Source organism: Anas platyrhynchos, chromosome 3, assembly GCF_047663525.1.
Source record: "Anas platyrhynchos isolate ZD024472 breed Pekin duck chromosome 3, IASCAAS_PekinDuck_T2T, whole genome shotgun sequence".
In the NCBI taxonomy this organism is placed as follows: domain Eukaryota; kingdom Metazoa; phylum Chordata; class Aves; order Anseriformes; family Anatidae; genus Anas; species Anas platyrhynchos.
In genome coordinates, this window is record NC_092589.1 from 113,235,486 (window position 1) to 113,256,751 (window position 21,266).

General features: G+C 38.8%; 1 protein-coding gene across 4 annotated transcripts in view; it reads right to left on the reverse strand.

The window, feature by feature from the left end:
* Positions 1 to 1,979: 1,979 nt before the first annotated feature.
* The window catches only part of ATAD2B (ATPase family AAA domain containing 2B), an 81,470-nt gene continuing 62,183 nt past the window's right edge, over positions 1,980 to 21,266 (reverse strand). For all 4 annotated transcript variants that reach the window (XM_027455574.3, XM_027455575.3, XM_027455573.3 and 1 more), the window contains 4 exons: positions 9,910 to 10,605; positions 8,189 to 8,316; positions 6,931 to 7,059; positions 1,980 to 5,391 (listed from right to left, as the gene is read on the reverse strand). In XM_027455574.3, coding sequence (XP_027311375.2) covers positions 5,350 to 5,391; positions 6,931 to 7,059; positions 8,189 to 8,316; positions 9,910 to 10,605 — 995 coding nt within the window. In that variant the 3' untranslated portion in view covers positions 1,980 to 5,349. The remainder of the gene's footprint in view (positions 5,392 to 6,930; positions 7,060 to 8,188; positions 8,317 to 9,909; positions 10,606 to 21,266) is intronic.

A 21,266-nucleotide genomic window follows, 5' to 3' on the forward strand; every position in this document is an offset into this window, starting at 1 on the left:
CAAATTCCTGACCGCTCTAAAACCGAGGTGACCACCACAAAGTTCAGAGGAACCCACCCCAGAGCCGTCCCAGCTCCTGCTGTATGCCCACAGCCCCCAAGGGCAGTGCTCCTGTCCCAGATGCAGCCTCCCCCTTTTCTCAACCTGCCCTGCTGCTGGAACTGAAAGTGAGGAGCCTTCCAGCACAGATTAATTCAAGGCTATTTCTTCCATTTGAACCTCCAGATCAGCTTTGTTCCAAATCAGCATCCAAATGTTAACAAATTTTGAGAACAGCAAGGTTTACACGAGCACTAAAAGCACTGAATCCATCTGCAATCCCAGTATCTTACCATGTTCTTTTACTATCGTAATTCTCTACTATCAAAGCAAGGCTCAATATAGCATAAACCAAATGCGTTCCTAAAATAAATGGGATGTAGTAGTAGTCGCAGCCGTTTGCTGGCACTGGGTTGAACTGAAACACACTCCCCATGCAAATCATCACACTAAAAAAACTCCTCACCTAGAAATGGAATGAGGCTGAATTAATTAGCGTTAAAGTTTATAATCCCTGATTTTTACATAATAGTTACATGACCACAAGTGATGCATAAAAAGGGGAGAAAAATGAAGTGTTTGACTTGGTTAATCAGTTCGTAAGTTTACTGATTTGCCTTTCAGAATTCATTCACAGGCGGTGCTAGCTTAAAGCCCCAAATACTGCAAGTCCTGATCCAAATCCTGCCTGAGATAGAAAACAAAAGGATCTCATTTTTAACTTATTTAAATATATTATCTGAGAGGCTTAAAGGAAAAAAAAAAAAAAAAAAAAAAAAAAGAGGACATGGAGCATTTAAAATTTAAGGCAATGTGGGAAACTGCATGCCAAAACTACGTCACATGCAGAAGCCAACAGCAGAAAGCTGTGGGTTTAAGCAGCGAGCACTTGACAGATCAGGCCGCTGCTCCAGTTTTTCCTAAGGCTTTATCAACCACACCTGATGAAGCCCAACTACTGCTCACCAAGTCATGCTTTTGAAGCACCAGAGTTCACTATGGGTTTTTCCAAGAAGGGTTTTCCATTGCCATGTGAAGTGCTGTGCTGCTGCCTGCGGGGCACCCAGCTCTGTGCCTGTCAGGCCCAACAGCGGGGCTGGCCCTGCTGACATGAAACGGCCCAGCCTGTGGCACATCACGATGAGCATCTAATTGTGCTGTCACAGCTGTATATAAAAGCCAAGTCAGACATGAAACAAGTTCGGGCCTTCTTACTTAGCCACTCTTTTGCCCAAGAGCCCTATAGCTTAGAAACAAAGGAAAAGAGGGAAGGGAACAGGAGCGTTGTATGTCCTACACCTCGAGAGAGGCCATAACGTATCTATGCAACAGTTTGTCATACTCTGTTCCACATTACATAAATTACAAGCAGTTACCTACCTCTGGATATATTGCCACAACAGTTCCCATATCTGTGGGTTGAGTGAACTTCCGTAACCCCCAGCAGCTTTATCAGAATTATCAGAGGGGGAAACTAAAGCAATTTTTAGATACACTTAAGTTATTCTTATAAGTAAGGAGAACTATGATAAATAGGAAGGAAAGAGGATTCCTTTAAAAACCTCTGAGAAACCCTGGTGCTTGAATGCTGACGTACCATAAACTGTCCTGGGTGCTTCCTGTAACTGAACACATTTTCTAGGACTTCGTAACTACACAACATTCATAACTTCAGAGCATTTCTTCTCATTCACTTACCAGCACACAATGCTAACTTCATTTCTGCAGTCAAAATTAATCAGAAGTGCTTTTCTTTAATGGACAAACACTGAAAGCAAGAGGTACGGATTAAACCACTCAACGCAACAAAACAGCAAGACCCCAGAGTAAAACACGTCAGCTGCGACATCGAGGAGGTCTGGTAAGAAAAGGACTGAAATCAGAAAACAGCAAGGAGGTAGAGTTTCTTTTAAATACAACATGTTTGAAGGAGCTAAAGCTGTGTTTTCTTGTCATCTTTATTCAAGTATTTCACAGCAGTTATATTACAAATTACAGTAAAATGTTCAAAATTTCCAGAAATTCAAAAAATTAAATAACTTACTTCAAACTAACGTAAAATGAAGTCAAAATGCAAAACATCAATTTAAACACAGTTCTGAATAAAACTATAGAATCCAAAATATACCATAGTTGATGGAGGAAGTCTACTTAATCCACGAAGTAGACACACATTAATGAAACCAAACAGGACTCCCCAATGTCTAAATAACCCAATGTACAAGATACAAAAGATGCAAGTACAAGCCCAAATTCAAGCTTACGTTTTGATTACAAAATAAAATAAAATTAGAAAAAAAAAAAAAAAAGGACCATCAGCTGCAGGACCTGCCGTTCAGAAGACTGAAGGTAAAACCAGAGCTGACCCACCAATTTAATTAAAAAAAAAAAAAAAAAAAAAAAGGAAGACGGGATATGACAAAAAACAGTAATCCTATAAATACATTGGCATATGAGGAAATCAAGTAACAATACAGAAGACACAAAACAAAACGAACAAAAAAAATTAATCACAGGTGAGATTCAAGCTTGCAAATACAATTAACTCCATATCCATCAATTTTACCCAAGAGCAACTCTATTATCTCCAGGACAGCCCCGCCAACCCCGCAGAGAAGTCACCCTTCTTCTGGGTGGCCACGTTTCACTGACCCCAGCGCAAGGACTCCCACAGGAGTTTATTTGCAATTTTCACAACAAGAAACAAGGAAGAGAGGTCAATTTGTACAAACTCTTGCCAGTGCTATATGGCAAAAAAAAAAAAAAAAAAATTAAAAACGTACAAAGAGTAAACAAGTTGAGACCACATGGATAGATTAACAGCTGCTTTAACTCTATAACCACCAGACATCCGTAAAGGAAAACAAAACTGAAGTGTGGTTATTTGGGCTACGAAGGCGGGTGTATCATTTCATTTGAGCTGTCCACTCTAACATTTGAAATCAGCTACTTTCCCCTACAACAACAGGGCAGCTCCCCCATCAGCAGGGCTGCCTCTTACGATTTTTCCCAATCAACAACTGACAGTAAAAATTTTCCTTTAGAAACCTGACCTTTTCGAACCATTTTTAATGCTAGGCATTAGCTTAAACTTGCTTTTATTCACACTCACTGGTGACTAAAATTCTCAACTGTTTTAATGCATATAAATTTATTATCATCTTAAAAATGTATGCAGTTTTATCTTCCACAAGTGCTGCTGTTACTTGAACAAAAACTTCTTTGAGTAAGTGAAACTGGAATAAATATTTTTAAAAAATTCTGCAGCAAGAACCTGAGACTTGCAAAAAACCCTTTTATCAGAAACTTGCTACAAAAAATCTGCTACATTTTATTTAATCAAATCTTAAAGTTTGTAACAATTTCCATCAAAATACAAAATGCTGTTAATGTACCAGACACAAAAATATCTCAAACAGGTATGATGCTAATAAATACTAAACAAAACATGGAAAAAATCCCCTAAACAAATGTGAGATCAAAGAATCTCATTCTAAATGTGTTTTCTGCTTGCTGTGGTTTTTAATCGCACTTTCCCACCTAAAAAATACAGCGATTCTGCATGGGTTGCATTTCGAAGGTGTAACTAGATGTACATGAGTACTTAAAAAACTTTCTGTTTCTGCCATTAGCCATAAAGAAAAACAGTGGCGTTTGGGGGAGAAGATCTACGGTAGAACGATGTTGAAACACAATGTACAAAGCACTTTGGATTACTGCAGTAGCCCAAGGCCCGTGTTTGTTCCTCTGCAGTGGTTTGCTATTAGCCATAGAGGTGGAGACAAGTACCTTAGCTTCAGCTTGTGAATGGGAGCAGAGTGATTACAGTCCTCCATAAACACTGTTGGTAACTAAAATACAAAAAGCTGAGGTAGCTCAGTATCTCTGCAGTAGTCCAAGACTGTTTTCTCTAATTAAAAACTAATCACACTGTGTTGCATATTTCTGGAAAGACACTTCCACAGCTACGTAGGGACAGTCACGATGAATGGTTAGAGATGGTAACACCAGCCAACTTCTCTAAAAGTTTCCACTTAGGTTTGCAATAAATCAGCCCAGGTAATGTTTTAACACCGAGCTTGCGACAAAACGTTTTTTTTTCTTGAAACTGCCTAGACTGTTCTCTCCAGTTTCCAGAAAGGAAAGGTTTTGAACTACACAATTCAGACCTGGAGAACCGTGGTCTGAACAGATCAATCGAAAAGGCCGTCCTCCAATCTCCTCACATTAACAGTGCTTTGCATTGACTGAGTCGTGAAGCCTAGTTTAAGCTTTACTTTCAACTTGGGCTCCAGGATTTTTACTTGGGCTCCAGGATTTTCATCGATTATAGCATCTTTTTACCTGTACAGTCCAAGCTATATTACAAACACAGAACTTCAGAAAGAAACCTGCCAGTATTAAACTTTTTTTTTTTCTTAAAGAACTCAAGATGGACAACAAAGAAGTGGTGGGAAAATGCTTCATTGTTAGCAACACAGAATAGTTTCACTGTGTAATTTGTTTCTAAAACAAATCTATACCAATGAAAAAGGAATTTCACCATTTTGGTAAAGTATGTGGCTTTTTTCAGTGTGTCTTAGTTTAGTTCTGTAGAGTAAGACAGGCATTATAGAACCATAATACTGGCTGCCATCCAATGAAGAGAATACAAGTCATCCTTTTGGAGATCTTCATTCTGAAGAGAGCTTTCTAACATTGCCATTTGCTATAATCCAAACCAATTGATTAGCCTTATCTTTCTCAATTGACTAAAAGGCACATTATAGGCAGTTCTAGAGAGCCTCATCTTCAAATCACTGTACATCCAGTTACTCAAGATTCCTACCACAATGCATCATTGCCTTCTTTAGAACAGATTTTTTTTGTCCGTTACCCCAGAGAAGAGAAAGATTGGAAAAAAATTAAAAAAAGGTTGCCTGTTTAAAAATATTCAACTTAGATCTGCTCTTTCCAGTTCTCTCGTGTATGTTGGTCTCCACTTTGACTGAAGTTTCCCCAAAGATAATGCATGTAGAGTGAACAAGAGCAGAAATGAGAACAGTTTCTGTAGCACCAAAAATCTCCAAGCTGTGGCATTGTATTCTTTATTTATATCAGATACAACTATATGAAGTTCCGTTTGGTTCTTGTAGGCTGGTTGGTTTCAGGTACCTGAGACAATAGCACCAAATTCAACAGAAAGAAAAAGAGAGAGCACTTAAGACCAAGGCTCTGCACATACTTGGTGCAAATGGAAACTGAATGGCTCAGAGGACTGCTCTCCCGTGAGCAGTTTAAGAGAGGATAAACCCACCCATCTTGACGAGTTCACAGGAATGTTTCAAACACATGAACTGTTCTTTCCATCTCCTGCAAGAAACACAGAACATCAATTATACATAAATATACAGACAAAAATAAAGTTACCTTAAGTAGTCATATTTACTGGGGTGGTGATCATTATTTTTTGTTGTTGTTGTTGTTTGGTTTGTTTTTGTTGCTTTTTTTTTTTTTTGGAAACACCAACAAATAATTCATAGGAAAATAAACATTTCTGTTCACTATTTGTGATCTGCTAGCAAAAGACAGTAAAACAGAAAACTAGTTAAAGAAGCATTAATGCAGAAAAACACTCCACCATGACAGTCCATGAAAAAATCCAAGTATAATAGGGTCACTTATATAATTAACGTATTTGATACATATTAAGAAAGTACTGCAATGGCACAGTGAACAAATTCAACTCTTACATGCCATTGTTGACCCAGCTGAGAACACAGATCTGCACAGCTTGGAGAATCAAAGTAAAGTAATCTGCCTCTAAATACTCATGCTGGACATTTGTCTTCTTAATCTACATAACACTCAGCCCAGATTTCCAACGTATTTTAGATGAAGACAGCAGAACAGTATGAAAATGGTTTCAAAAATATTTTGCAAGAACTCTATACCATCCTATGTTAAAGCTTTTCCAGGTTTTGTAGTAAAATATTCACGGAGAAAAATATTTGGTGTTCAGTGATCAAACTGGAACCTCACAATTCTCACCCCTTTACCAGCAGGGTTGGTTACCAGTTGAATCAGCAAGCTGACCCAAACCACTCTGCAACTAGAGCAACATTGCTGGAGGGAAAGCACTACCAGAGTGCTTTCAGATCAGATCAGCCTACACCAACAGTAAAACGACCCACTGCCTGCTGATGTAGCCAGGAGGCCTTTGAAATGAAAATACTTCAGAGGAAGAAGGATGACAACAGAGCACAAAACTTGCAAATATCACGCTGTGTTGGACATTCCCAAGACAATCATGGGTACACTTTCAGCCCAGAAAGCCAACTGCATCCTGGGCTGCATCAGCAGAGGAGTGGCCCTGGCCAACCTGTTCTAGTGGGTGGCATCCCTGCCCATGGCAGGGGGTTGGAACTGGATGAACTTTAAAGGTCCCTTCCAACCCAAACCATTCTATGATTCTACCCATAATGCCTTTCTGATACTATTTTTTTTTTTTTACAGATTACTTGTAAGATAGCTACAATCAAGCACATGTCCCATACTGCAGAAGGATGAAGGAAAATAAGTGATTTAGGAACATTCTGCAGAGCCACGTTGACAACCTGAAAGTTCCTGCTTCTGCTCCATTCTTACTCTGCTAGCACGTGCTTCTAAATGCTGCTGCATTCTGTTCTCCTTTTCCTGTTCTTTTAGGTTAAATTCTTAACCCTTTTCTGAGGAAAGCATTACTGGAAACAATCTCTGTTTTTTAAGCCATTACTATACTGAATTTTATTTTTTTTATAAATACTTTCCTCAAAATCTATTTAAAGCTTTTGCATGCTAGTACAATGAACATAAATAGTTCTTGAAAAAATATTCTCATAGAAGTCAGATAAAAAAACCGTACAACATCACCTCAACAAGCTGTGATTTGTCATAATCTCTACGGTGTCTGTAGATGCATTGGCTGAGGAGTGAATACAATCTCTCAAGTTGGTCAACAGTCAGGTTGTCACTTTTCTTAACCACCATATCAAGCAGTCTCTGTTAGAATAACAAAGGATAAAGTTAGGAGAGCTTTTATAACCACTTTTTTTTCTTTAAAGTACAAATCAGAGTGTGATCTATCTTCTTCTAAAACCCTATTTTGCAAAGATATATACGAATAAAAGGGACCACATCTGGCTAATAGCAAGGCCACTGCTTCCACACTGAACCAAAAGGACTCAACATTTCTCTTTACTTTCCTATTTACACCCATGCCTTTCTTCTTGTCTTAGATTTTATGCAGCGAATAGCTAGTGCAATGTTTGTTCTGTTTGAATGCTCCTTAATCCTGTGACGTCTTGGTCAATAATTAAGATAAACCATAAAAACTGTCTTGATAGCTGAAGTGGACATTTTTAAGAACTTACATTGACTTGAACTTTTAAAAAGTGCCAAATGGAAACAGTTGGAATTCCACAAATGTTGAACAATAAAAGAAGTGCATGGGAGAAAAGCTTGTAAAACTGCTCATAAACAAATGGTGCAAGTGTGTATTTTACCATAGCAGCAGTAAATATTAGGATTTCTTTCCTAATACAACATTTCTGTTCTTACCAAAGAAATTAACATCTGTAATCCACAGCAAGTGGGGTCTAAATTTCACAGTAGGTCAAGCTAGTTTCTACTACACAACACAGCAAATTCTGTTGCAACTTTGCTTAAACAAACAAAAACAAAATTAACTAGCAGGAGTTCGATCTATAGCACCAAAAGATCAGCACAAATTCCAATTTTCTTTTCTATCCACTAACAGTTCTTTCCACCAAGTATACGTCCACAGGGAGGGAGATGATGATGTTAACTTCTAATTACCAGGCACCCAGCGGTTCCTCAGCTACTGACATGTCCAATTAACACACAATTGCAGCTTTTGGAGAAACTCTTAAAATAGTGGACTGCTGTGCCATTACTGTATTTGTAAAGGTAGTAATGATGAGGCAATAAGGATTCAGTTTTATTAACTTTTCAGCCAAGAACACTGATTGACATATTATCTTTAAAAAAAAAACTTGCCAAAAAAAGTTGTTCATAGTCAAAAATAAATGAAATTTTATTTTATAGCAAAGGAAGGGAACATTTCCCATGGAGCCTGTTAGCAATCCAATCTATTTTTCAGTTCCATTACCTTTAGTCTGTCATGGTCAACAACTACAGAGGGTAAGGGATCTGATGGTTCCTCTGGGACATGCTCCAGACTTGTGGGTTTTGACAGTTCCATAGTGACTTTCCGAGTTTTCTTACTTTTCAACATACCTGTAATTTAAAAAAATAAATAAATTTGATTTTGCTTGGATTTTGTGAACTATGCAAGCATGATTCTGCCGGTGCACATTACTAATCAGCTTCACAGAACTCTCAAGGTTTACGAGTGCACAAAACCACAGTTCATAAAGCACAAATGAAACCCATCAACTTTAAAACTTAATTCTGAAATCTCAATAGAATATTGAGCATCACTGAGAAAGTTTCTCCTCATTTCTAATTAACAATGTCAAATTATACAGCTTCTAAGAGAAGTTCACATATTAAGCTAAGTCCCCAAATCTTTCTTCCTAAGCAGTTCAAAATTCTCATCTTTCTTCCCAAAGCATCCCATGTGTTCATCATCACAGTAATCCTAACATCTGCTTACTTCTGAAACGTCATGCTTTGGTGACACACTTCTGTCTTGTTCTACCTTTGTATTAAAACTGCTATCCAGTTCTATTCTGGAGAACAAAATATTTTGAAGTTTTCTCCTGATTCTAGCCCTACATTTATTCACTGTTTTCCTCCTTCTCAACTATTTAAAATGCCTTATTTTTCCTGAGGACTCCCCTTACCTCCCTTTACTATAATGCATCATGAATGTATCCAAAATACACGTATTAAATTACGACGTGTAATGGCTGTAACATACATCACACTCTTCTTTCTGATATCCTTCAGAGCTTTCCTCATCTATGCTCCTTACCCTCAGAGAAAACACGTGTACACACACAGACAATGTGTACGTAGTGATATTCTCATAATTCCTATCTCTCATTAAAGCTAATTTATTTTGTAAATCTCAGCACCCACTTTTGAAGTAAAGATTTCATTCTTTTACATAATTCTGAAAAGCTAATTAAAAAGGCAATCATGCATAAGGCTCTTATTTCTCTTCCCTGAGGAAACTATGTCTCTTTTCTTCAAAGGACATGGTCCCTTCTTTTATGCACCACCAGGATTTCCCTTCTCTTTCTCTTATCTTTTTGCTGCACTATTAACTGTGTTGACTGGAAGTCCAGATACCTACCCCATTAGATAAACAATGCTGTATCTGGCTTTTCCTATGAGTTAATCTGCTTTAACTTCTGCTGTGAGCAAACTCTTTTTTAAGGAAATACCATAGAATCATAGTGAAGCGACTCACAAAAATTCTGATCTAACATCAATGACACTTTTATCACAGATGTCCACCTCAAAAAAAAAATCCATACATGTATCATATGGATAAAAATTTGGATCAAATACATCCTATAGACCGAAGTATGTATCTTATAGATATTTACCTGCATTGATAATAATTTTTTTTATCTTCCATTACAGCTTAAATAACATTGTCTCACTACTTACGATACTTCTCTTTAAGCATACAAAGACAGAATATTTCAAGTCTGGAGATAAAGTTACTTGCTTAAGAGAACATTACAGCAAGCCAAGGGTGGACTTCCAATTTATTTATGTGGAATTAAATCTCATAAGCACAGTAAAAGTTTCACACAAATAGCAGTTCATAATATACTGCATTACAATAACTTATGTTAAAATTAAAAACATACACATTTAACACGCATAAGATAACAGAACTGAAACAAGCTATACCTTCTTTATCTGCTTCAGCATCTTTAGTCTCAATGTCTGTGCTCTGTAGTGCTTTTTCATTATTGCTGCAGTGTGGTACCTCAGCTTTCACAAGATCAGCTCCGTGGCTTTCACTGGAAGCTTCTGTTTTCTCCTTTGGCTGATCTTCAGATGAAGATTTTTGCTTGTTACTAGATGCATCGTTGTTGTCATTGGCTGAAACAGCATCAACCGATTCCATTTTACCATTGTGACATGCTGGAACAGGCATACCCTCTAAGCTGTGTACAGATGTCTCTCCATTTAAACAGTCCCCTTTCAATGTCGAGTCCTTCCTTAAATCCTTTTCAGTATTCAGGGTAACACTGTCAGTTATTAACAGAGATTCATTTGAGCTCTCTTCTTCCGTGGATGCAAAATTGTTTTCCTTTCCTGATGTCCCATTGTTAAGCCTCTGCTCTGCATCTATATCCATAATATCGCACGAGGATTCATCATTTGTCATGGAGAGGTCTCCTGTTTCCTCCCCATTCTCCTCAATGCAGTCAGCGCTGATCTCTAGTTCTCCATTTTCCAGCAATTTACTGTCTTCTCCGTGGTTTTCATCATCGGCAAATTTTGCGTCATCTTCATCTTTCTTTAAATTGTTGACTTTCCTCTTCTTAATAATGCCTTTGCCCCACTGGGAGCGCCGCCTTGACTTTCTCCTTATTCGAACTGAATTACAAAGGAAAAAAGGAAATGAAACTTTTAGATGTGCAGGTACCTCCCCTTAAATAGACTAGTATATTAGAATATGCTGTAATAGGAGGCAAACACGTTCACAGTTCAAAAAAAAGTCAACTGTTTGCTGATTTCAGTGCAAGCAAATTAGTATGGATACAAAGGACTTTTAGAAGTACAACCAGTTGCATAAAGAACTCCTACTGTAACCCATTTCCATGAACAGCCTTTCCTACATAATATATTTCATACATACCATTTGCAGGTAAACCACTAGAAGGAAACAGCAAAGCAATGATGTAGAACTCAGTCACTCTCATTTGGGTAATGCAGAATTTAAAGACCTTATTCTCATTTTCCCTTTTTACAACACCAGCTATTTGAACGCATTACACAAGGAAACAGATGGAAGTGTAATCCGTGAGCTGTCAGATAATTTGGGTTGGAAGGGACATCAGGAAGTCTCTGGCCCAACCTCCTGCTGACAACAGGATTATTTAGCTATGAGGGCAGAGCAGGTTGCTCAGGGCTTTACCCAGTCACATTCCGAAAACCTTCCTGAATGCAGACTAGATGATGTCCATGTGTCCTGTACCAATGCACAACCATTGTGTGAACAAACTTTTTGTCTTTTATCTGATCAGAATCTCTCATTTATGTCCAGTGTCAATTCAAAGACATCTTCAGTTATTAGATCAACTTCAGAGTAACCCTCTCCCCAGTCTCCTATTCATTCTCACTTCTGTACTCAAGCTCACTGCACTGGCAAAACATGGCTTCAAGAAATTAGGATTTTTGTTTTAAATCCAGGCCAATTTAGCAACCCAGTCCAAAGCAAGACTGCACAAACATCTGCATTTATGCAGTGAGTCTGTACAAAGAAGGATAAACATAGCTTCTTATCTCATCACCAATGCCTCCCCCTCCCCATATACACAACTCAACTTGAAGCCATTTAGGCACGTGATCCTTTTTTCATTACTCTTGCATCCTTAGTTTTTCACCTTTACTTTTTCCAATGTATGCTTCCTAGGCCTTTTAAAAAAATCATCTAGCAAGCTTCTCAGAAAAAGTCCCCCCCGACAGAGAGACAACCAGAGCACCAATCTGAAAGAGGTCTGGGGCACATTTGCAACACAATCAGCAAATATAGAAGGAGAACCACTCTGATCTAATACTGTTGTCCATGTCCTCTGCAAGAGCACTAATAGGACACAGCTCAGAAGATTAAGAAAAGGATTGGGAAAAACAGAAAGTTCTATATTCACATTCAAGCTACAAAGCAGACTGCTGATATTTTTGCAAAGTTGCAGTCAAGTGTTTATAACTGAAAATGCTGGCCAACAGCTAACAGATTAACAACTTCTACTCTGTTTCAAAATCAACTATGCTGAGCACCTCCGTAACGTTCTTGCTATTTGTAGGTTGCTTTGATTTATGGGGTAGTAAGTCCTAGATCTGCGTCTGCCAACTTCACACTGAGTTACAAAGATCCGTGTTTACTGCGTAGCTTTGATGATACAAGCACTGTGCAGGTACAAGTGTTGGGAATTAAATGACAGAAGTTCAGAGAAATACGAGTATACTTCAGACCTTCCTCCCCATACGTAAGCAGGTAGTTTAACTACTATACTTAGGAATAAATCTTAACCTTTCCGTTTTAAAAGCTACCTAAAGTTATATTGCAATAAAACCAGTTTCACTTGGAGCATGCAGTTATTGTTACAAGTAATCCTTACTAAGAGCTGTAAGAATTGAGGGGAAAACCCTCTTTTTCCAGCTACTTTGTAGGTACGATAGCAGCTTCTACAGCCAGTTTCACTGTTTTATTGGTGACGAACCACAACCCGTCCTTGTAACATCAGAAGCTAACAGCCTCTCCCTTTCTTCAGCAAGAGATTTTCAACAATCACACACACAGTAGATCTGAAACTAAACACATGGATTAATAAACTTAAGAGACAAAAAAAATCCCCTATTAGGCAATGAGCTTATTCTCGGGTCAACTCCAAAGATGGACAAATAAAACAGAACGGAAGAGTCCTTTCAAGGGAATGTAACATGTCTTCAAGTGTATAAATCATTAAGTTGGATTTTTATAGATCCAATGATTTTGGCTTTTTAGGGTAACTTCGCTATAAGGTGGTATTTATCGTTATTAGTGACTTACACTTTTAAAATGCCCATTTACTGGTACAACTATTTTGTCCACCTGCAACGTCTATCTGAGAGCCTACATTTGCCTAAATACCCAGGCACATTCCTAAAATTCCTAGGCTTGTGAGAAATCAGAGTAAAGAATTAATTCCATTTTACTACACATTTTATCAATTATCAGGTCTTCCTAAATGACAGTCAGCGAGCCCAGCCAACTCTCACTCTCATGCAAGCTATTCAAATCTAAGTTAAGGCCTTTTCACAGTTGTGCAAGTTGCTTTCATTGTTTTTAATTAGGACAAAGCAATAAGTGTTGCAAGAAGATCTCCTCCCAGGAGTTCTGAGGTTTTCTATTTTACGCTGCATAAAAACCAGTGAATGCAGGAAATATTTCATCCACCTCAAAGTATACGCACACAGCAGAGCTTTGATTGAAACACTGCTCTTATTACAAAACTGGTCTTTATGTCACAATATTCAAAAAAATTTATACCTACAGCCAACCACTGTGGTTTAGGAAAGGAAACAGCTTCTCATTGACAGATACTGCAGAATACGTCCTCTTCTCATTGACAGGTACTGCAGAATATGCCTTCTCAATGTTTAACAGTTTTTGTACTGACAAATGCAGTAATCTAGTTTTGTTTTTCACCTATATTTAGTCAATAGCATTTGGTTAGTGTCACAATTTTTCCTTCCCACACTCTTACACTTGTTTTAAGGAAGTGCTATTGCCACCTGAATGGCCCAGACCTCTAATCAACAATTCAAATATCCTTTTTGTTTGTTTGTTTTTTGTCTGTATGCTTTTAAGAATCAACTTTTTCTCCTGACATTCAGCTAAATAAATGCCTTCCTCCTTTCAGCCACTTCCATTCCAGTCACTGAAGCCTTTTTTCTTTGGGCTTTCATAAATGTACCTAAATCTCTGATTTAATTTACCACAACTTAAGGACCTCAGTGAGGCTGATAATCTCCTACCTAATACACCTTTGAGTACATTCTCCAGTTTTTACTTTCCTGACCATACCAATTTTGGTTCCAGATCCTTAGCACCCTTCATGCTGTTACACTGATTTTCTTTCTTACACAATGCAGGCAGAGGCTTGGCTCTTTCACAGTTTTCTTCTTTCCAAGGATGAGTGAAAACTCGAGCAAATAATGCAATATTTAAAAACAAACAAAAATAAACACACACACACACACCAGTAGTCTTTATGTCCTGCCTAATTCCCCCAGTAAAAATAAGAGTCAAGTATGAGTAGCAAGGGTTTTGAATGGAGCAGTGACTCCTGGGACCAAATGTAGAAGTCTGCACCACGTTTCATTATCTACATTCTCTTTATATTCACTACAAAGAAAAAGGAACTACTGAGAGAATAACACGGACTTGAGAAACGATGGTTCAATAAAGAAGAAGCTACCGAAGTGTAACACTGATACAGAACTAAAGGGCAAATGTTCATGGTTTGCTGCTAAATAATAAACTTAACCTGGAGTCCCCTCTCCTTCACTTTATTGTTTATCTTCTGTAAGATTGTAAACCATCAAGAGCAGAACCACTTTTTAGCCTGTATGATTCATGACACACTGAAGTTCTCAGTGAGTAACAGAACGGGTAATGGATTACAGAAGAAAAACTAGGAGTTAACTTTGTAAAAAAAAAAAAAATACAAAAAAAAAAAACTAGCAGAGCATATACAATTGCAAGGTAATGCATTAACACCTTTTCAATTATTCCTTTTAAAACTACTCATCTGAAATGTATCCATTGATACCCAGTCTTTTGGCACTATTTGTGCCAGAGGCAGTAGAAATACTATTGTCAGAGGAATCCTGCTTTTTAGAACTGAGTTTCTGTAACTCAAACTATTATAATACCAATTATTCACACATGAATACATTCACTTGCTTTCTGAATTGTGTAACTCTTCTCTATAATCTGCACATAACCTCTACAGATTTGCCAAGGGGATCCTCACATCAGTTCTAGCTTCTTTCTGGTTTGCTTTTTCTATAAGTTATTAAAAATTCTGTATGAACTGGGGTAATGACAATAAATACCTGCTTGACCACAAATCATGTACATTTTACTTGGGTTATTTTTGATATCAGCCTCATGTGAACCCTTCCCCACTCATTAATTTGTGCTAAGCTGCAGTCTGTGCAGAGAGCATTTTAAAGAAATGTAATAAAATTTAATTAATTACTGAATACAAATTTACCCTACATTTCCTTAAGCAATAAGTGGGGTTTCTCAATTCTTCCATTCCTACCTTGAGACACTGAATCTGATGAAAGACCTCTAAACTTAAGGCAGATAGCATTCGGTGCAGAGGTGGCCTCCCAAGACTATAAAGGAAATTACATACTTCCTTCAGAAGCACTAGTCCTCTAAACTCAAGTGAAATGAAATGTGTAGCGGACTTCCAGAAATCCTGAATTATTGTGCACTGACAGATTTTGCTTCATGATTTTCATGCCAGGTAACATCAAGTAATGACAATACCTGGTGAAATAAGCATACTTATCCTCTACAGTGCACATCAACTACTGTCACCTTACTGTTTGGTATAGTCTCAATAAAAGAGACCTCAAAAACATGGGTGCATGGCACAGAAGCTTCAGAGTTGAGTTATATCCCCCTTCTGTCACACGAGCGCAGCCGTACAGCAACAAAGCTGCAGACTACACAGAAGTCAAGATGGGAAAGGAGCTAGATATAATTAGAAGATTCAAAGATTGTAAATCACTAACAAGCAAGTCTGCTGCTTTAATGTGGATAACTAATGAGAAGATGTAGCAACTAAAGCAGCTAAGTTTCTCTTGAAACTTCTGTAGTTTGACTATTACCACATATTGAGTGTAGCACAGTGTTTGTGGAGGCTAACAAATATGCTGCAGAAAAGCAGACCTTACATGCCTCTGCACTGCTTCAAAATCCGTCAGACAAATGTGATTAAATGTCACTAAATGATAAAATTCACATCCATCAAACAGTAGATTCTCCGTTATTACCTTTATTTCATAAAGGATTGCTGGGAATTAAAATCCAATAATAATTCTCATGGCAAAAAAGATCACCATGGATCTAGATTTTGTGTCTTCGGCATGAAGAACCACTCGAAGCAAAACATTTAATCTTTTTCTTCCATGATCAAAACCTTTAAGTTCTTTCTGATGTCTGGTGCATAAAATAACTTAAAACCTTGAGATAGCACTTACAACCAACAATTTGCTCTCTTTTATGCAGCATCCAGGGTATACATATATATACTTCTGTACATAAGTTCCTCAGTAATTTCACTGCTTCCAGTAGTTCTACGTTCCTTACCAGTGGGCAATGAATAGTCCACTTGAAAGCCTCTGGAGTTTTAAGTCACAAAGTCCCAAACTGCAGTCAGAGATAAGCAGCAAGAAAGAACCGAGCACAGCTCCACAATGGCTTAAAAAGCAAAATGAGGTGCCAGCTTCCACTAACACACAAAGCCATTTCTCCCTCCAAAGCCAGCTATAATATTTCTACTACCTCATCTGTACTTGCACTACTGTTCCTGCAGGAGAACAGATAAGGGAACTAATCTGCCTCTAAGTTTGTATTTTTTCCTGGGTTAGTTTTCAACATCTTCAGTTCCCAAACTGAGCTACATCCAGCTCTTGAATGACGGTGCTCCTTTGAAGGAGGTGGTTGGAATATGCAACCAGAGAAAAGCGAGACAGCGCCTTTACTACTAACCTGCAGCTTGGCGTGACTGTGAAACTAACTCATAAGAGCTGTATGATTTTCTTCCTAGACAGAAAGTACGAGGATACTCAAGGCACAAACCTCAAAAATATTATAAAACAACAAAATAACTACATGCAACTGCTTAGCATGAATGATCATCAACAGCCCATAAACTGTTATATGAACAACTACTTGAAGAACCTGGGCACTTCTCAACAGGGATCAAGTTCCACAAGGAGATGAAGCATGCTTCCTAAAATACACTTGGCTGCAGCACCCCCAGTATTTCCTCATGCAAGCGAACTGCTATCCCCTACCATTCCCTTTAACACACTCAACACAAGTCCTTCCCAGTATTTCTCAGCAACCTCTCCCAGTATCTTCTGTTCCACCCCCAGCTGAGTAGGATGAACCCCCACATCTCAGGTGTGCATGCTCTGCCTGGCCAACACTATCTTTTAACCCATCAGCTAACAAGGCAAGGCAGAACAGGTAACTACCATTTTCAATCTATAGCTTTTCCCATCAGGAGATGCATAGATTTATCCAGCTATCCATTTTCACAAAACCTGCAGGAATCTAATCTTTCAGACCTCAACTCCTGTCAAATCTGTCTGAACCAGGCTAAATGATTCAGAAGTTATTACAGGAGCAGAGATGGACAGAAAGGATAGGTATTATTTTCTTGGGAAACCAAGCTAAAAATATAATTTACATGAAACCATCAGAGTAATTATGTTAGCTAAGTACATGACAAGACAGTCACACAGGAAGATTAAAAAGAAAAATGAAGTCAGAAGAGAAGAGACAATCAGATTAATATCACCCGTAGAGATCAGTTTTAGACGTTCCACCTCTATAGCTCTGCTCATTTTCCCTCTGCTGAGTAGCTTTTTACAATAGCAACTATTATAGCTATTTACATTTTCGGTACATTTAGGAAGTTCTTAAGGATTACTGAATGACATCTTCCCTGCTGCAAGAGAGCCATGAACAAACACAAGGTTATTCTGCAACTTCAACACTGTAGGGAGAAAGTTTGTGTGGACAAAGCTTGAGCTGAAGCTGGTCAGTACCACGAGGGACACTAAAAAGGGCTTTTTAAATTATGTTAACAGCAAAAGGAGAACCAGAGATAACTTTGGTCTGCTCCTTGACAAGGACGGTCACTTCACTAATAGGAACACAGACAAAAAACACATTTAAAGCCTTGTTCACTTCTGTCTTCAACACTGATAATGGGCCTTCTACATGTATGTTAGAGGTCTGTGACTGGAGGGACAATGAACTCAAAATCAACTCCAAACTTGTGCAGGATTTGCTGCTCCAGCTGGATGGATGTAAGTCTATGGAGCCTGACTGGATTCATTTTAAGATACTCAAAGAGCTGGCTGAAGTCATTTTGAGACCTCTCAACTATTTTTCCAACAGTCTTAGGAATCTGAAGAGATCCCAGGTGACTGGAAGCTGGAAAACGTTGTCCCAGTTTTCAAGAAGGGCGAGAAAGAAGACCCTAGTAATTACAGGCCTGTCAGTCTTACTTGAATAACTGGCAAAATTATGGAGAAGATTCTTCTGGGAGTTACTGAAAAACACAAGAAAGACAACATAGTCATTGGTCATTGACAGAAGTCCACAATGGCAAAGTCCTGCTTAACAAGTTTCCTTTCCTTTTTTGACAAGGATCTAGTTGACCAAGGGAAGCCAGCTGATGTCATCTTTTTGGATTTCAGCAAAGCTTTCCATAGGGTTTCTCACAGTATGCTTCTGGACAAAAAGTGCAGCATACAGCTGGACAAACACATAATGCAATGGGTGAACAACTGGCTGCCAGGTCAGGCAAAAAGGGTTATAGTAAATGGGGTTACATAAGGCTGGTGGCCAGTCAGTAGGGTTCCCCAGGGCTCCATTTCAGCATCAATTCTCTTTAATGATTTCATAAATGACTTGGATAGAGGACTTGAAGTCAGACTAAGTGAGTTTGTAGATGATATTAAATTGGGAGGAGCTCCTGAACCCCTCAAGGGTAGAGAGGCCTTGCAGAGAGGATTCTGCAGCTGGGATAGAGTAATCCCAGAGATATGTGGAGACTGGGGGGACAAGAGGCTCAAGAGCAGGACCACAGGGAAGGATCTGGGGGGTCTGGTTGACAACAAGTTGAATCTAAGTCAACTGTGTGTCCTGGCAGCAAGAAGGGCCAGCCATATCCCACGTTGCATTAAGCACAGCATTGCTAGCTGGTCGAGGGAAAGGATTGTCCTGCCCTGCTCTGCACTGGTGTGGCCTCACCCTGAGGTGAGGAGTACAGTGTCAGGTGCCAAAGTATATGAAAAACTTAAATGTAAAACTATTAGAGAGAGTGTCCGAAGGAGGGCTACAAATATGGTGAAGGGTCTAGAGGGGAAGGCATGTGAGGAGTGGCTGAGGTCCCTCGGTTTGCTCAGCCCTGAGCAGAGCAGGCCAAGGGGAGGCCTCATGGCGGCCTGCAGCTCCCTCATGAGGGGAGCGGAGGGGCAGGGGCTGAGCTCTGCTCTCTGGGGACAGTGACAGGACCCGAGGGAATGGCATGGAGCTGGGACAGGGGAGGGGCAGACTGGGTGTGAGGAAAAGGTTCTGCACCCAAAGGTGGTCAGGCACTGGGACAGGCTTCCCAATGGAAGCAGTCATGGCACTGAGCCTGATGGGAGTTCAAGAACCATTTGGACAATGCTCTCAGACATAGGGTTTGATTTTTAGCAAGTTGTGTGTGGAGCCAGGAGTGGGAACTCCATGATCCTTGTGGGTCCTTTCCAAGTCACGATATTCACAGAATCATCTAGGTTGGAAGAGACCTCTAAGATCACTGAGTCCAACCTCTGACCTAACACTAACAAGTCCTCCACTAAACCATGTCACTAAGCTCTACATGTCTTTTAAAGACCTCCAGGGATGGTGACTGCACCACTTCCCTGGGCAGCCCGTTCCAATGCCTAACAACCCTCTCAGTAAAGAAGTTCTTCCTAAGATCCAACCTAAACCTCCCCTGGCCCAACTTAAGCCCATTCCCCCTCGTCCTGTCACCAGGCACGTGGGAGAACAGACCAACCCCCACCTCGCTACAGCCTCCTTTAAGGTACCTGTAGAGTGCAGTAAGGTCGCTCCTGATACTATGATTCTCTGACTTTAACCTCACAAGCGCAGGACAAACTCCTACTGTGCGTTAATTAAAATGACACATTACAACATTCTTTTCTATCACAGAACTGAAAGGCTGTGGTTGCTGGTTGGTTTCTGCGTCAAGAAGGAAAAAAAGATACGAAGAAAATAAATAGTTGCAAACAGAAATGAAGAAATGGGCAATCTGCAGACAAAAACATTGCACAAGCTCTTTTAACAATTTAAAGCAAACATTGCCAAAGTATCCAGATGGGAGGAAGTAGTATGATATTATCTAAAAGGTCTGAAAACTTTTTATTGCATTACTAATTTATAGCACTTATGGTAGAAAAAAATCAATTTTTAAAAACTCAGAAAAATATCTCTTCCACAAAATCTATCTTTTCACCATGTTTATAAAAAAAATGTAGTGATAATGCTTGCAGGCAAACCTTCTTAAGAGACATTGAACAATCTTGGATTAGTAAGTTAGAATGAGATGAGTAACAAGTGAATATAAAAAAAACCCTGATCAGGTAAATTGCGGGACTGTTTGCCTTCTATCAGGGCTAAAAGACATTCAATTAATTCAAGAGGCAGAGTTATTTAATAGTGATAAAAGAAAATTTCTTTGCCACTAGGTACTACTACCTCCAAAAGTTTGATGGGATTCCAAAAAAGAATTACAGAGACAGGATTTATAAGAACACCTACAAATTCACTAAATGGGATTTTAAATTAGAAAAATTACAAAGCCTATGGGTTTAAACAACCATTAACTAACTCAGAATTGGCTAAGACGGTATTTTCTTCAAAATGAGGCAGTCCAAGTAATTTTTATTTCTCAAACGTTTGCAGCTTCCTTTTGAAGCATCCAGCTGAAGCCAGTGTCAGATTCAGATCAAACTACTCTCCATCCAGAATGTGCATTCCTAAACTACCAAGAAAAAAAATATTAAAAAAACAGACACTTGTCTCAGCTCTGAGCAAAGATGTCCTCAAATTCCACAAAAGCTTTTTTTTAATAGTGTTTGTCAAGTAGCAGTACCTGCCTCTGTCTCAGGTGTGTTGTGAGAATTAATCCAACTCAAATCCCTTTTCTGGAGAGCAGGAGAAAAGAAAACAGTAGCATAGTAAAGGAATCATGGTTCTGGCAAGACAGTAGCAGCTACTACAATCTGGATGACTTAACATGCAGTACTCACATTCTGTGGTAACTGACACAGGACTAGGCAAAAATGGAAAGTTATAATAATAAAAGTCTTAGGGCATCTGGTCTGCCATGTCCTTTGGTAAGACACTGCTGCAGTCATATGAATGCCTAAAATGCAACAATTGCTGACATTACTGTATCAGAGAGGTCAAAAAAAGAGATTAAACCGATCAAAATACGACAAAGACTGAGAAAGAAATGCCTTCTGAGAAAGATTACAGAAGACCTTTTTCCTTTCTAAAAATCTTTTGGAAAGACACTCCCTCCAGACAAACAAAAAAAAACAACCACTTCCATTCCATTATGAAGTAGAACAACAGATTTTCATGTAAGAGCAAGGATCGCCATTTAGCTCAAACCATGTAAGAGTGTGCAAAATATTACTTATCTGGGAACTAAGGGGTTTTTTTTTTGCAGCAGTTT